Raw genomic sequence first — 17,251 nt, 5'->3', positions numbered from 1 at the left:
GGACATAATACATTTGGGTGTTTATGGATCAGTAATTTTCAGAAATATATAATAAATGAAGTACATAAAATGATAAATTAATGTGAACTTTTTTATTATTAGCATGTTATCAGGTGGTTCAGATGGTGTGATTGTACTTTATGATCTTGAGAACTCCAGCAGACAACCTTATTACACATGTAAAGCAGTGTGTTCCGTTGGCAGGTGTGTATTAAAAATGTAATTCATGAACTTCTTGCTTTAAATGCAAAACATGAAAATAGCAGTCATCTGATTGTTTCGGGCAGATTATTCAAATGTCACATTTCACATGGATATCCCTTGACGTTTTCTTGAGACTAAAAACCTTTGATCATGTCCTGTTTTGGTACACCTAGTTAGCATGCTGCAGTAACTAATCATAGTTTTTAGTACCACTTAGCATAAGATTTATTTCTAAGTCTTCCAGCTAATTATAAACAAAAATTTTATTTTTCAACTGATATTTAATAGAACAAAAAGATTAATGACTAGATGCAGTAAATATACTGGCAGTCCTTCACCAAACACATACATATACACACCTACACACAACCATCTTACCTCTTTACCTACTCAAAGCTGCCTAACTTAACATACCTCTCTTTGTCCTAAGTCTCTGGAACTATTCTTTACTGGCTTTCCAGTCTTGTGAGAATTATTTTTCAGCATCTAGAGAGATGTTTTGTGACTGTTATAATTTGTTCATAATGGTTACTTAATTCTTCCTTGTCACCTGTATCCAATCCAATATTTACCACAGCTTTAAGGTAATGGGGAGAAAGGGTGTTGAGAAGATGCTTGCAAAAGGAAAAACTTCATGAACATTAATATCAACAATCACCCTGTATTAAAACTATTCCCACAGCACTAAAATAGGTACATAAATCCATGGAGTATTTGGGAGGAGATTTGCAATTGTTTCTTAGCTCTGATGCTTCACTTTGGAAATAAAGATTTGGGACACTATTTCTCTGAACCTCAGCTTATTTTGTTTTAGAGATAAATTATACCTGTCCTGTCATTCTTGTAAGGTTTTTTGTGAGTCTTAAATGAAATACTGTCTTTCAAAAAGCATGTTAAAAATTGTAATCACACCATGAAACAATAAAATTATAGAGACACTTGGTAGACAACAAGAGAGCGCCTTAAGTAGTCTGAAACTTGGTTTCTAAGAGGCTTATACCATTTTATACTCTCACTGCACTCGTACCAAAAAAAGAACCCTGAATTTAAAGTGTAAGATAGTCATATTAATTCACTTAATTCATTATTTTATCTTAAATAACATTTTAACATTGTTTAATTTGTTATATATCAAAATAGTATTTTCATATATACCACATGCTATCTAATGTTATTACTGAGGAACTGTGATCTACTTTTCTGGTAGTTCAAGTCAAGTAAATGTTTAGTGTGTCAATCTTTTGTTTTACCATGACATTCTTCTTGGATTCACTTTCTGTCTGTAAAAGCATAACTTTAAATGTAAATGGGCATACAGGGAACATGTTTGCAAAATGAGTTAAAGTAGCATTTTTTATATCTGAAGATTTGATCATCTAACTTTACAAAATAATTTCACTTAAAGTTTTTATTAAGTTAATATGGCTTAGAATGTTTGCTGATACTTATTTTTGCTTTACTTAATGTGTATGTTCTAGGCACCAAAAAGATTCTCTTTCTGTACCAAAATTCTCATTAAGTGTAAATGAGAACAACAGGTCATATCTGATAAGATAATAATATAATATTTTGTTCTATTCTTGAATTTAAATTTAAAATACAAATGAGCTTTTATTTTTAATGAGTACATTAAAGATTTTTTTTACTATAACTGGAAAATTTTGGTATACATGAAGGTTTTTAGGAGCAAATAGAAATCAGTTCTCTTTGTTTTAAGCAGAAATTTATTGGAAAGAAATTTTGTATCTCATATATCTGGTGGGAAGGTAAGAGAATCAAATGTGGAAAAGGAGTGGAAGGTAAAAAAAACTAAGGCAGAGAAAACAGTCGGGGTCACACCACAGGAACAATTTAGTTTGGGTTCTGCTACATGTCACCAACAGACTCTCAACTCCAAGACTATGAATAATTGTTAAATATCCCTGAGTTTTGTATTCCTACTTAGAGTTTTAGAGTCCTAGGCAGGTTTGGGGAAGCTTAAACCATATATCCATGCCCTTACTGCCAAGGGAAAGGGAAAGAAAACATCTGGAGTCCCTAGCTTTCTGTAATGAGAAGCAGTAAAATAAGGGAGATGTCCCTCAAATAGGAGGAGTTTGGATCCAACTTTAAAAAAATTTCCAGGTATCCACTCCACAACCAAAAAGGCAAGTATCCACTCTACAACCAAAATGTAATCATCCCTTTCCCAAAAGGTGATAGATCCTCAGTCTGCTTAATTACTACATCCAGCTCCAGTTCAAGATAAAGTCCATTCTTCCACTAGTTTTACATGATCTTTTATCAAATTATGCAACCTGTGGACTCAGTTTGTTTTTAACCTGTATAAAATAATGGAGGCAAGAGAGAGGAAAGAAAATGGAAATCAGTTAAAATATATAAATTATACATGACATAGAAAGGAATCATGGGTAAACCCCATAGTCCTTTTGTGCAGCTCTCTCAATGCCAGAACTGAAGCATAGAACTTTAAGGCTTTACTTCATGTTCTCATTCATTCAAGTGCTTAATGTCCTTCATCCTGTATTGATCCAAACATTCACCTTTAGGAATCAGAAACCATGATGGTCCTATCTGTGTAGGATTTCAATAGTCTTCTGTTAACTTTCGTTTATTTATTTTGTTATGGAAAATTTCCAACATATATGAAAGGAGAGAGTGGTATTCAGCAACTATCAGTCATAACCAGTCTTGTTTCATCTCTAACCCCACCCACCCACTGAGGATGATTTTGAAGCAAATCCCGGAAGTATATTATTTCATTCATTATTGTTTATATCTCTAAAAATAGAGACTTTATTATCTCACGCAATAATTCCTGATATTAAATACCACTTGGTGTTCAAATTTCCATCTTCGTCTCATAAGGGTTACTTAATGATCAGTTTTTGTGAATTAAAATTTAGTAAAGTGATACATATACTGTATTTATCATCAGCTCAGAACTTATCCTGTTTCGTTTAGGACAGCATGTTTCCCTCATGAGGTAGTGTATTATAGCTACTATCATAACTGAGTCTTCAACAGATCATGCTTCTATAGGTGAAGGGATACATAAGAGTGGTGCCTTGGACATCTACCAATTAATTGCATTCTTTTGACATTGAGTAAATTCCTTGATCAGAAGCAATATTGCATGGGATACCATGGAACTATCTATGTGAGGCATTCAACAATTCTAAGAATGATAACACTGATAAAATGGTTATTTGGGAAAAGCATATCCAAAATCAAAAAGGGTGTCTCTTCCAGTATGGAAAAATCAGTGCCCCTTCCATGAAGAGGTTCAGTGTAGCTGCCTTATTCCTCCAGGCCCAACTACAGAAATAGGAAGGCTCCCATTTAATGACCCTTCATAGGAAGCTGGCTTCCACATGACACTACAGAAGCCTGAAACTAGAGGTGCCTGGACATTCTCCTCTGGAGAGCTGAGATACAGGCCTGTGATCTAGGTTTGGCCATTCATATTGTCCTACTTGAGGCTGCTACTTGTTAGTATAGTATAAGTTTTGAAACACATATAAATCAAGTATTTCTAAATTTTGATTGCTGTTTTGTAGAAGCCATCCTGATGTTCACAAATACAGTGTGGAGACTGTACAGTGGTATCCTCATGACACCGGCATGTTTACATCAAGCTCCTTTGATAAAACTCTGAAAGTGTGGGATACAAATACATTACAAGTAAGTATATATTATATTAAAACCTTTCCAAAGGGGAATTGAACCCTAAACCATTTTAGTGTGATTATTTGCCAAGATGTTATATATGTGGTGGTTAAGGAGAGCTAGACTGCTTGAGTCCACGTCTTGGCTCTGCAGCTGACTAGTTCTGTGACATAGGCAAGTGTCTGCACCTGTTTCAGTTTCCTCACTTGTGAATGGGGCTAGTGATTATATCTTATAGAATGGTTGTAAACATGTTGACATATGTAAAGCACCTGGAACAATGGTTAGCATATCGTAAGTGCTCAAAAAACATTTGTTATTATTATCTTTATTATTTGAACATTATTGTCTAGTGATCTAAGGAAGAAAACTGGATTTATCATCTATTGACCTAAAACCTTAAAGGAAAAAAAATTACTAATACTATTGCTTAGTAAAGGTAGACACTAAATAATAAAGGTAGATAATAAAGGGGCACGTAGGTGGCTCAGTTGCTTAAGTGTCTGCTTTTGGCTCACATCATGATCCCAAGGTCCTGGGATGGAACCCTATATCCAGCTCCCTGCTCAGCGGGTAGCCTGCTTCTCCTTCTCCTTCTGTCTCCTGCTTCACCTGTTTGTACTGTCTCTCTCTTCCTCTCTCTGTGTCAAATAAATAAATAAAATCTTTAGAAGAAAGATAGATAATAAAAAATAGTTTTTATGATATTTGGTTAAATTTATATATCTAATGCTAATCCTTTCTCTGAATTCTAGTCCCATGTGTCTCTACCTGTCTACTAAACAAACCTCTCTTACTTGAATATAGGTCAATCTCCTCAAGTGTAACAGGTTCAAATTGAACTTGATCACTCCTCACATCCATTTCGTTCTCAAATCTTAGCAGTTCTTTCTTTAAACTCTCCCATGTTTTCTTCTCTTTCTCTCACCAACACTGTACATCTAGACTACTCCTAAAAACTCGTAAGTGGTATTCCTGCATTACTTCGCTTACCATATTATCCATGGTAAGTTCTACCCCAGAGCTAACCTTAACTTATAAAGTGGTTTCATTGTGCCTCTACCCAAAACCTCTAAGGACTTCCATTGTCTTAATTCATCCTGGTGTTCTAAGTTATCTCACCCTCAACCTCTACTCCCTCAACCTTAGCTTCTGCCTCTTTTCCACCTAAATTATTTGCTGTCTCTAAATGATCTTTTGTCTTCTGATCACATCTTGATTGTATGATAGTCCCTTTCTCAAGTTCCTTTCCCTGTTCAACTATTTTGTCTCTTAATTGTCCAAATTTTGTATCCTTTAACCAACATCTCCACATTTTGTGTTTCCCCCCTCCCCTACCAATCAGCTCATGACCCTGAGATCAACTTTACCACTTTATTCTGTTTCTGTGAGTTTGACAGTATTTTATTGTGTATTACTTACATGTGAAATCTACATAATATATAATAGTTATCATTCTGTGACTTATTTCACTTAGCATAATGTCCTTAAGGTCTATCTTTGTTGTCATAAATGGCAAGATATCCTCCTTTCTTGCGGCTGAATAATATTCCATTGTACAAAAATACCATATCTTTTATGTCTCTTCATACACTCATGGATACTTAGGTTGTTTTGATGACTTGGCTGTAGTAAATAATGATGCAATGAACATAGGGGAAAAGATATCTCTTCAGGATAGTGCCTTTGTTTCCCTTGGATATATAGCTAGAGGTGGAGTTGCTGGATCATAAGGTAGTTCTGTTTTTAATTTTTTGAGAAACCTCCCTTCTGGTTTCCATGGGCTGTACAAATACACATTCCCACCAACAGGGCACAAGGGTTCTCTTTTCTCCATACCCTCACCAACACTTGTTACCTTTTGTCTTTTTGATATTAGCCATTCTAACAAGTGTGAGGTGATAGCTCACTGTGGTTTTGATTTGCATTTCCCTGATGATTAGTGATAAGTACTTTTTCATGTACCTAGTGGCAACTTGTATGTCTTCTTTAGAAAAATGCCTATTAACTTCCTCTGCCCATTCTTTAAATTGGATTGTTCATGGTTTTTGGCTGTTGAGTTGTATGAGTTCTTTATATATTTTAGATGTTAACCCTGTATCAGAACACATGATTTGCAAATTTTTTCTCCATTCAGCAGGTTGTCTTTTTGTCTTGTTGGTGGTTCCCTTGCTGTGCAGAAGATTTTTAGTTTGATGTATAGTTCCACTTGTGTATTTTCCCTTTGCTGCCTTGGTTTTTGATGTCAAATCCAAAAAATCATCACGCAGAGACTGGTAACAGGGAGCTTACTGCTTTTGTTTTCTTTTGGAGTTTTATGGTTTCAGGTCTTAGATTCAAGTCTTTAATCTAGTTTTTTAAAGACTTATTTGGAGCCCAGCTCATGACCCTGAGATCAAGAGTTGGACACTTAACGAACTTAGCCACCCAGGCACTCCTCAAGTCTTTAACCTATTTTGTAATTTATTTTTGTATGTGGTGTAGGAAAGTGGTCCAGTTTCACTCTTGCCTGTTGCTGTCTGATTTTCCTAATGCTCTTTCATGAAGAGACTCTCTTTTCCCCATTTTACATTCTTGGCTCCTCTCTCATAAATTTATTGACTATATATGCACGGGTTTAATTTCTGGGCTCTCTATTCTGTTCTGTTGATCATTGTGTTTGTTTTTATGCCAATACCATATTGTTTTGATTACTGTAATTTTGTAAAATAGTTTGAAATCAAGTAGTATGATACCTATAGCTTTTTTCTTCTTTCTCAAGATTGCTTTAGCTATTCGGGATTTGGTGGTTCCATACAGATTTTAAGATTTATTTTTCTGTTTCTATAAAAATGCCACTGGAATTTTGATAGCACTTGCACTGAATCTGCAGATTACTTTCGTTAGTATGGACATTATACATGTTAATACTTGTAATCCATGAGTATGGAATACCCTTTCATTTATTTGTGTCTTCAGTTTCTTTCATCAATATCTGATAATTTACAGTGTGTATATCTTTTACCTACTTGGTTTACTTTATTTCTAGGTATTCTGTTCTTTTTGATGCAACTATAAGTGGGATTATTTTCTTAATCCCTCTTTCTGATAGTTCATTATTGGTATATAGAAACACAACAGATTTTTATATATTGATTTTTATATCCTTCAGCTTTCTTGAATTTGTTTATTAGTTCAAAGAGGTTTTTGGTGGACTATTTGGGGTTTTCTGTACATACTATCATATCATCTGTAAATAGAGTTCAAATTCTCCTTTAGTTTTGTGCTTTTTTTCCTTGTTTCATTACCCAGCCCAGGATTACTTCCTTTTCTTTTTTCTTTTTTCTTTTTTTTTAGTGCTATTTATTTTAGAGACAGAGAGAGAGAGAGAAAGAGAGAGCAGGAGCAGGAGGGGTAGAGGGAGAGGAAGGGAGAGAGAGAATTCTCCAGGAGACTCCACGCTGAGCATGGACCCGGACATGGAGCTCTATCTCGTGACCCTGAGATCATGACCTGAGCCAAAACCTAGAGTTGAAAGCTTAACCTACTGTGCCACCCAGGCATCCCCTGGCTAGGGCTTCCAATACCAAGTTGAAAAAAAGTGGTAAGGTATGGGCAACCTTGTCTTGTTCCTGATCTTAGAAGGAAAACAATCTTCAAGGAGAAACTATCAGCTTCTCCTTGTTGAAGAAGAGGTGAGATTAGCTTGTGGGCTCATGAGATAAGCTTATAGGCTTATCACCTATCTATCTGTGTGTGTGTGTGTGTGTGTCTGTGTCTGTATTCTTTATTACGTTGAGATCTTTTGCCTCTGTATTTGTTTTTTTCAAGAAAAAAATGCATCATACTTTATAATAAAAGTCACTCTTCATTCCTGATTCTTTAAAAATTCTTAACATTCTAGGAACATAAGGGAAATTCCTTAATTTAGTAAGGATTATCTTTTTTTTTTTTTTAAGATTTTATTTATTTGTTTGACAGACAGAGATCACAAGTAGGCATAGAGGCAGACAGAGAGAGAGGGGGAAGCAGGCTCCCTGCTGAGCAGAGAGCCCGATGCAGGGCTCAATCCCAGGACCCTGAGATCATGACCTGAGCTGAAGGCAGAGGCTTAAACCACTGAGACACCCAGGCACTCTGGGAGTATCTATTTTTTTAAAACACACTTAAAGCAAACTTTTTGTTTGTTGGTAAATTATTGAGAGCTTTCCCTTTTGAGTTATCTCTATTATCCCCTCCCTTTAACATTATATGGGAAGTCCTAGGCAGTAAAATAAAGCCAAAAAAAAAAAAAAAAAAGAGAGAGAGAGAGAGAGAAATGAAAGGAATTTAAACTGTCATTCACAGATGACATGATTGTGAGCATAGAAAATCCAAAGGAATCTCTAACCAATTATTAAAATTAAAGTAAACTTAGCAAAATTGCTGGATATAAGGTCAGTTGCATTTCTGAATTTGAGACACAAAGAATTTTGAATTTTGGAGTATTATCATTAACAATTGCATCAGAAATCATCATATTCCTAGTAAGAAATTGAAAAGTGTACAAGACCACTCAACACCACACCGATAACTATAGAATAATTATGATACAAGTTAAGATTTAAATAAATGGTGGGATATACCATATTCAAGAATTAGAAAGGTCAGTATTGTAAAGGTACTAGTTTTACCCCGAGTGATCTATAGAATCAGTGCATTTCTAATAAAAATATTCACAGGACTCTTTTTTATGAAAGTGGGCTAAGACCATAAATTTAATTACACTAATTAAGGTGGTGTGGTATCAATAGAAGTAAAAAAAGCAAAAACAGTGTAACAGGATAATCAAGAAACACACCTTACATATACCATCATTTGATTTATGACACAAGTAACCCTGCATTATGTTGGGGAAGTAATGGCTTTGAGAAAGATTGATAAATCGAACTACATTAAGATTAGGAAGCTCTGTTCATCAAAAAACATTAAGAGAGTAAAAAAGTAGGCCATGAATTTAGTGGGAGATGATATATGTGACAGATGCATACATCTGAAAAAAGACATATATAAATTATATAAAAAATAGAAAAATTAAAAGACTGGAAACCCATAGAGAACTAGGCAGCAGAATTTTTTTTTTTTTTAAGATTTTATTTATTTATTTATTTGAGAGAGAGAAGCATGGGGCTCCATCCCAGGACCCTGAGATCAGGATCAGAAATCAAGAGTCAGGGGCACCTGGGTGGCTCTCAGTGGGTTAAAGCCTCTGCCTTCTGTTCAGGTCCTCCCAGGGTCCTGGGATTAAGCCCCACACTGGGCTTTCTGCTCAGCAGGGAGCCTGCTTCCCACCCCCTCCTGCCCCCCCGCCTGCTGTTCTGCCTACTTATGATCTCTGTCTGTCAAATAAATAAATACAAGCTTAAAAAAGAAAGAAAGAAAGAAAGAAAGAAGTCAAGAGTCAGGTGCTCAACCGGCTGAATTACTCAGGTACCCCCAGGCAAAACATTTGCTTAGGCACTCTATAAAAGAGGATATCTAAATAGCTAATAAATAAATACACTCAGCTTCTTAATTGAGCATGTAGATACTTTAAATCCACAATGAGGTACCTTTCTACATCCTCCAGAATAGCTAAAATTAAAGGATCTGATAAAAAATAACAAGTGTATCTGTTGCTGTTGAGATTACAGTTGGTAAACAGATATGGTATCAACTGAGGGTTTCTTGTTACCTAGAAGATACACTTTTGAGTATATAAATGCATACATATGTGTACCAAGGGACATTTATAAGAATGTTCATAGCAGCACTATTCATGATAACCAAAAACTGGAAAAAATTCAAATGTCCGTTACCAGTCAAATGAAATCTGGCACATTTTACATTGAAATACTATCTAGCAATGACAAGGGAACACTCAATTCTATATCAATAAAATGTATGAATTTTATATAATATAGAACAAAATAATCAGACACAAAATAGTACTTAATATATAATTCCTATTCAAAAATTGGCAAAACTAAAGTGATAGGAGTCAGTATGGTGGTTATCTTTCTTGGTGAGGGTTGAAAGAGGGTGTAGGGAGCTTTTTGGGGGTGTTGTAATAGAAAGTTTGTAATGTTCTGTGTTATAATGCAGGTGGTGGTTACTTTGTAAAAGTTCACTTCCTGAAAATTCATTGAGCTGTACCCTTATGATCTGTATACTTTTCTGTATGTTACTTATACTTCAGTTAAAAATGTGGTTTAAAGATTAATAGCCCATACCATACATTTGCATTTTCTTTCATTAACATTGACTTCTTTTTAAAAATCTAAGAAAAAATATTTTGATTTCAAATTTTCTTTAGAACATAAATGTTTTGCCAACCAAAAATAGTGTTTTGTGGGGGTGTCTGGCTGGCTCAATTAGTAGAGCATGTAACTTTCAATCTTGGAGTTGTGAGTTTGAGCCCCACGTTGGGTGGAGTGATTACTTAAAAAATAGTATTTCATGAATTCATAGTTCTATCTGATAGGCAAAGCATTTTATTGATAAGAACTTTGAAAACATTCGATAAGAAATAATTTCTTGTGCATATGCTAGGTACAAAGAAAAATTAAGAGGGCATGATATTGTCCTTTTCCACATCCTCTATCCCTGTCACTAATTTTTCCTATTAATGCACATATTTATATATCTATCATACTTTTACTTCATCTGAGCTTTCCATAAATGTGTTTTTATGTGTTTTATAGACTACTCTGTTACACATTAGGGTAAAAAACAACTTTTCTCATTCTGAGTTTTCTTAAAATTTTGGATAATGGAATATAAATCAGAAAATACAGATGTCGGTATCCAGGTCATGTTCTCTAGAAATGAGTAAGATTCGTGGATATATTCAACAGTATGTATTCAATTTCTGTTACATGTTAAAGCTGGGGATTCATTGCCAAGGAGCTTCAGGTTAGCAAAGAAAACAAATGATTTAACAAGAAATAACAGTGAAGGCCAGAAGGGACTGTCATGATGAAAGTGTACAGTGTTTTAGCAGGATCACCTAACCTATGGAGAATCAGGGAAGGCTTTGTAGAGCAAGTGGTGCTCTGGCTTTTGGCTGAAATGAAGGATGATGAGTCCATAGAAGGAGGATAAGAGTTCCAGTCCTTGGAACAACATGAGAAAACTCTTTGGGGTAACAGTGAATGTGACATTTTAAAAACAGAAAGGTACTCACAGTGGCCAGAGTGCCAAAGGAGAGTAGCCAGAGATAAAGCCCAATAGGTAAGCAGTGTCTGTATCATGAGGGGCCTTGTTATTTTTATTTTTATTAAGTAGGTTGAATATTTTCCTAGGAGAAGAAGCTAGCTTTTTAATAGTCTAAGCGGTGGCCAAAAATGAAAACAACAAATTGCTGTTTTAGGTGAAACAGTCTGGATATGTTTCCAATTGGCTTTAAGGTAGCAAGAGGAGAGTCAAAGAGACCAGGGAGGAGGTTGCAGTAATCCAGGCAGGAGTGAGTAGATCCTTGCTTGACTGGAGTAATGGCAATGGGATAAATAGATATGAGAGGATTACAGACATTTGACAGGAGTTGCAAGTTGATAAGCTATCAAAAGTAGTGAAAAATCAAGAATTTCAGGGACATGCAAATCAAACCCACAGTGAGATGATCATTTCATACCTTTTAGGATTGCTGTAATCAAAAAGACAGTAACAAATGTTGAGTAGGATATGGATGAACTGGAACAATCATAAATTACTGGTGGGAATGTAAAATGGTACAGCTGTTTTGGAAAACAATTTCTGGAAAGGTAAAACATATATTTAGCATATGACCCAGGAATTCCCAAAGCAAAATGAAAACATAACTTCATTATACCCAAAGCAAAATGAAAACATAACTTCACACAAAACTTTTAGACAAGTGTTCATAGTGGCATTATTCAGAATGACCAAAGAGTCTAAACAAATAAAATGTTCATCAACTGACGAGTGGGTAGCCATCAAATGTAATATTATTCAGCAATAGAAAGAAGTGAAGTACTGATACATGTTAGTGTGGATGAACCTTAAAAACATCATGCTGAATGAAATGAAAAAACATTATGTTACATGAAAGATTGCAGAAGACCACAGATTGTATAATTCCATGTCTGAAACATCAAAAAATAGGCTAATTTATAGAGACAGGAAGTAGATTGGTAGTTTCCTAGGGGAGAGGGTAGGAAGAAATGGGGAGTGCCTGTTGATGGGAATGGGGTTTCTTTTTCGTGTGATAAAAATGTTCTGAAGTTGATTTTGGAGATGATTGTACAACTCTGAATATACTAAAAACCATTAAAGTACATACTTTGAATGAGTGAATTGTATTTCAACTATAGCTCAATAAAGCTATTATTTAAAAAGAGCAAGAATTATTCTCAAGTTCTCTATGTTGGGCAGGTAGGTAGAATATATTGTTATTTGCTAAGATAGAGAAATATTAGGGAGGTATTGAGTTGAATTTTAGATTTGTTAAATTTGAAGGATTCATAAGAAATCCAAATGAAGATAATCCAGGAAGTGAGCTATACATATCTGGTATTTAAGAATGTGGTCTACACAGAAAATTTAGATTTGTGTCACCACCATATAGGTGGCAGTTGAAGAGAAGAGTACATAGAACAAAACTTTGGGAAGACCAAGATTAATAAGACAGGTAAAGGAACCAAAGCCTGTAAAAGATAAGAGTAAGCGGAAAATCAGGAGTATGTGATATAATGGAACCAGTGAAAGAGATTGTTTTAAGGAAGATGGAGTAATCAGCTGTGTTGAATGTTACTGACAGGTTAGGTAAGATAAGATCTAGACTAGGTGATGGTAGCTATCAGTTTTATGGGAAGAGTAGTGTGAATGGGAGTAGTGGAGATAAAAATAAGATTGTGGTAAGTTAAGAAATTCGGGAGCTAAGAAATGAGAGCCAAAGTTTGGATTCGAAGAAGAAGAAGAAAGAAAATTAATTAGGGATAGAGCATGAAAGGTTTTTCTTTTCCTGTCTTGGGGAGAGGGTTACTGTTAAAATGAAAGAAACGTGAACATTTTTTAATGCTGATGGTAATGAGCTGGTTTGGAAGCAGAGTTTTTAAGTGTCCTGGAGATAAAGGAGATGATGTGTAGCATGAGATAGTGCTGAGGGGGATCTGAACACAGGTAGGGATATTAACTTTAAATATGAGGAAGGATAGTTTTTCCATGATAACAGGAACAAAGAAGGAAGAAGGGTAAATGGAAGCAAATGTGTTTTTAGGTTTGTTGATAAGACATATTCAGTGAATTTTCATTGAATGACTTTCTGATTCCTCTTTGTAATCAAAGATCAGATCACTTATTATGACCAAGTGGTGATATCCGTGGATAGTGTGGAAGTTTGAAATAGCTGTGAATATTGCAGAGAATAGTAGTGAAATATAATAGGACTGGCAGTCAATACTGAAAGTCAGCACTGATGAATGATCTTTTATAGTGATGGCAGTTTGCTTTACTGTAAGAATCTCTTCTCTTGGGTTAAAGTAGAGGTCAGCTGGGCCCATGGCCTCTTTCTTTGGAGGGGGGGGGGGGCGCTCTTTCTTGTCTATGGCTGCTTTGACCCTACAGTGGCAGAAATAAGTAGGTGGTAATGACAGAAATGAGTAGTAGTCCTCAAAGCCTGAAAAATATTTAGTCTTACCCATTACAGAAAAAATTTGCTGACCTCTGGTGTAGATCAGTGTGGATAAAGGTACAGAGAAGGCAGACATTTGGAGTCATCCAAAGTTAAAGTCTCCACGGAGTGAAAGAATTAATGACAAAGGAGTTGGAGATATGGTGGGATGCAGTATTGAACCTCTGAATCCATGCTGAAGAAGGAAAAAAAGCAAAGATAGGAGGAACTGATAGGAGTTTTGGGTTATATTTGGATGTCTTGGAAATAGTTGGGAAAAACTAAAGTGAAAATGGTAGAAGATTGTGGTCATACATTGAAATTGCTAATGTATCATACCTGAAAGGTCTGATTTTGAAGAAAGAATGAGTATAGGTGATGAGAGTGCTGGGATACGGTAGCTGAGGTTGAATGGGACTGAGAGGCAGAGTACTGACTGGATCACCTGTGTAGACGATGAAGTTCCCCAGACTGGAGTAGTGAGGAAGATGGTGAACCAGGTGGTTGTCTTTTCTTCATCTCTCGAATTTATTAGAGAAAAACTGTTTCTCTCATAAAAGGGACAGAGTGCAATAAATAACATAGGATTTATATTTTTTAAAGATTTTATTTATTTATTCATGAGAGAGGCAGGCAGAGGGAGAAGTAGGCTCCCCACTGAGCAGGGAGCCCAGTGTGGGACTGGATTCCAGGACCCTGGGATCAAGACCTGAGCCAAAAGCAGATACTTAACCAACTGAGCCACCCAGGCACTCCAATAACATAGGATTTAAAATTAACAGGTTTTTGAGGGTATCACATTCCTATGTGTAAGTCAAATAAATCGCTAATGGTCATTTAAAAATTGGTAACAATGTGGAAATAAATAAAATGTTTACTGATTTTGTGACTATAATTAAAACTTAAAAATTTTTAATGTCTTTTGATTATCAGACTGCAGATATATTTAATTTTGAAGAAACCGTTTATAGTCATCATATGTCTCCAGTTGCCACCAAACACTGTTTGGTAGCAGGTTTGTACCTATACTCTTTTTCTTTTCAACATTTTGAAACTTGCTTGCTCTTATTACCTAGTTAGTTTTAATATAGATATTTAAACCCAAATGAACATAATTTTTTAAAAAAAAAAGCTCAAGTATATGCTATATTTACATTCAGTTTTATTGGTATTGTGCAAGTCGGGCACTGTGCTAGTGGCTAGGATTCAAAGATTAAGAAAGTATATTTTTGTTCCCTAAGGAGTTAATTTTCAGCCACCAAAATTTCAAAGATTTTACATGAACAAAATTTGGTAACTTTTTCAGTCCAACACAATTTAAAAAATGGAAATTATTTTCTTTTCCTTTGTTTATTGTGTTTATTCAAATTAAACATCCATTTTTATGAAAGCACCTACAAAAAGAATTTTTATGTGTGACGAAGAAAAGTGTTTTTCTGGTATCTGGTATCAGGTCCCTATGATTCCATTATTTGTTTGGCACTGCATGAATGTCTTCACCTGCAGACGCTAGTCAGTTGCATCATCTGTAGAGAAGAGCTGGGCACTAACTTGTCCTCAAGGTCCACTCAGACTGTCGCCAGAGTCTGTGGAAGTGTATCATTAATATGGAAAATCTGAGGCATTAAGTAAAGTTATTTGATATAGTAAAATAACATAGAATCGTGCATATACATTGTAGCAATGCAGATTTCCTGGTTGTGATACTGTGGTATAGTTACCTAACTTTAACAGTGGCTGGGACAACATGGGTGAAGTGTACACAAGGTCTCTCTGTCCTATATTTGCAACTTTCTGTGAATCTATTATTTCAAAATTAAACATTAGACGATAATGTAATAATACAGCTCTCTTAGTGGTAAGGTATAACTGCAATTACATTTTCTAATTATAAACATTTAAAATGATTTGAAGTATATTTTTGGCGTACTTTTTTTATATTTCCGTGTGGATACAGAGAAGATATTATGTGTGATTCATAATAGTAGTTTCTTGTTTCCTTTTGGTGATGATTTATAAGAAAATTATCTTAAACCATTTTTGTTTTTGTTTTTACAGTTGGTACTAGAGGGCCCAAAGTACAACTTTGTGACTTAAAGTCTGGATCCTGTTCCCACATTTTACAGGGTATTTTTCTTTATTTGAAACAACAACTACTTTGAGTAAACCATTCAATAAAAAGAAACATTACTAACAATGTATTCTTTGTAACTGACATGACTGATGTATTTTGTGCTAGTTGTTAAAAGTCAACAGGGAAATAAAGATCCTTCTGTGCATTATTCTTATAAAACTGAACTATTGAGGAGACATTTATATAAACAATACCCATAGGGTAAACTCAAAGGATATGGGAAGTCTAGCTGAAAATCTTATCTTATTTCTACATTAAAAAAAAAATTATTTATGAAACTTACATTGGTACATTTGTCTTATGGGCATTGTTTAGTATTGTTCTTGCCAGGTGCTTTTTTTCCCCTGAATGCAAATATTTTAGAAAAAGCTATTAAAGTAATATTTTGGTTAAGATATATTAATTTGAATATTTTTGCTACTTATCAGTATTAGATCATCGATTCTAAACAATGGAAAGATGGCTTGTAATTTGGAAATTTACATTTTTACTCATCCCCGAAAAACACATAATATGTCAAGAGAATTTTGTGAAATGGACAACATTTGTTTTAAATTGTCATGAATCTCTAGTAATAATGTTAGGTCGATGAAAATACCTACTTTGAATAGTTCATCTAGGCAAAAGTGAATTAAAATGCTGAAGTCAATTATCCAATGAATGTGCTTTCTAGAAAAGAAATTTTATCCAAATGCTTTCTACAATCATGAATTTTTAAAAAAAAATTCTATTATAACTTTCTGAAAAGTTAGAAGTCATTTTTTATTCTCTAGAATGTTTAACTTGTATGGTTTGCTGCAGTGGATTTTTTTTGTGGTAGATACAAGTAAATGAGCTTAAGCTATATTACTTAATGGTGGATTCACTTTTGAATCTAACAGCTGTATTAAAAAAGATTCATTTGCTCTTTCCAATGTGAAACCAGGCCATTTATAATGAGATAACATGTGTGAGAAATGCCGCACAGACTTCATATTAATATTTAAACATAGATTATTATAAATGTGAAAAAGTAATGATCATATCAATTTATGTTTAGTAGTCTTCACTTTCTTCAAAATCAGACATATTTAATTACACTGTGTCTTTTGATTTTTCAAGTATTTACAGACTTTTCATACAGTTATATTTGCAGGTCACAGACAAGAAATATTGGCAGTTTCCTGGTCACCTCGTTGTGAATATGTCTTGGCAACTGCAAGGTAACATGCAAATTATTTGGTTTTGAAGTTAATAATTAATGATAAAAATTTCAAAAACACTATTTTTTAAGATGCATATTTAGTTATTAACTAGGCCCTTTAAATAATTGAGTTACAGTTTTTAAGTCCTGTCACTACATATCTTGAAGCGCTCACCTTTTAAAACACAGAAAACAAGAGAATCTCTAGCAATGCAAATCTACTAGTACTACCTGTAAAAAAAGTATGTTGCTATTTTTTTCTACCCGAGTATAAGTCTTAATTTTAAAACAGTAGCATTTTAGTTCATTTTCTTTAATACAGAATTATTTTGAATCTGATTCAACATTTATTAATTGATTCAATTTAATAATATGTAATGACTACCTACAATGAGCCAAGCAATTTAGTCCCCAGAGAAGCTTCTGTTAATAG

General features: G+C 34.5%; 1 protein-coding gene across 3 annotated transcripts in view; it reads left to right on the top strand.

Moving 5' to 3' along the window:
• The window catches only part of ERCC8 (ERCC excision repair 8, CSA ubiquitin ligase complex subunit), a 56,296-nt gene that overhangs the window by 13,465 nt on the left and 25,580 nt on the right, over positions 1 to 17,251 (top strand). For 2 of the 3 annotated variants that reach the window (XM_059417929.1, XM_059417927.1), the window contains exons 3-7: positions 103 to 204; positions 3,765 to 3,888; positions 14,435 to 14,516; positions 15,560 to 15,628; positions 16,759 to 16,837. In XM_059417929.1, coding sequence (XP_059273912.1) covers positions 103 to 204; positions 3,765 to 3,888; positions 14,435 to 14,516; positions 15,560 to 15,628; positions 16,759 to 16,837 — 456 coding nt within the window. The remainder of the gene's footprint in view (positions 1 to 102; positions 205 to 3,764; positions 3,889 to 14,434; positions 14,517 to 15,559; positions 15,629 to 16,758; positions 16,838 to 17,251) is intronic. The other variant, XM_059417928.1, reaches the window with a different exon arrangement.

The sequence above is a fragment of the Mustela nigripes genome, chromosome 12 (assembly GCF_022355385.1).
Source record: "Mustela nigripes isolate SB6536 chromosome 12, MUSNIG.SB6536, whole genome shotgun sequence".
NCBI lineage: Eukaryota > Metazoa > Chordata > Mammalia > Carnivora > Mustelidae > Mustela > Mustela nigripes.
Note: the sequence above shows the minus strand (reverse complement) of the source record. Positions and strands in the feature narration are given on the sequence as shown.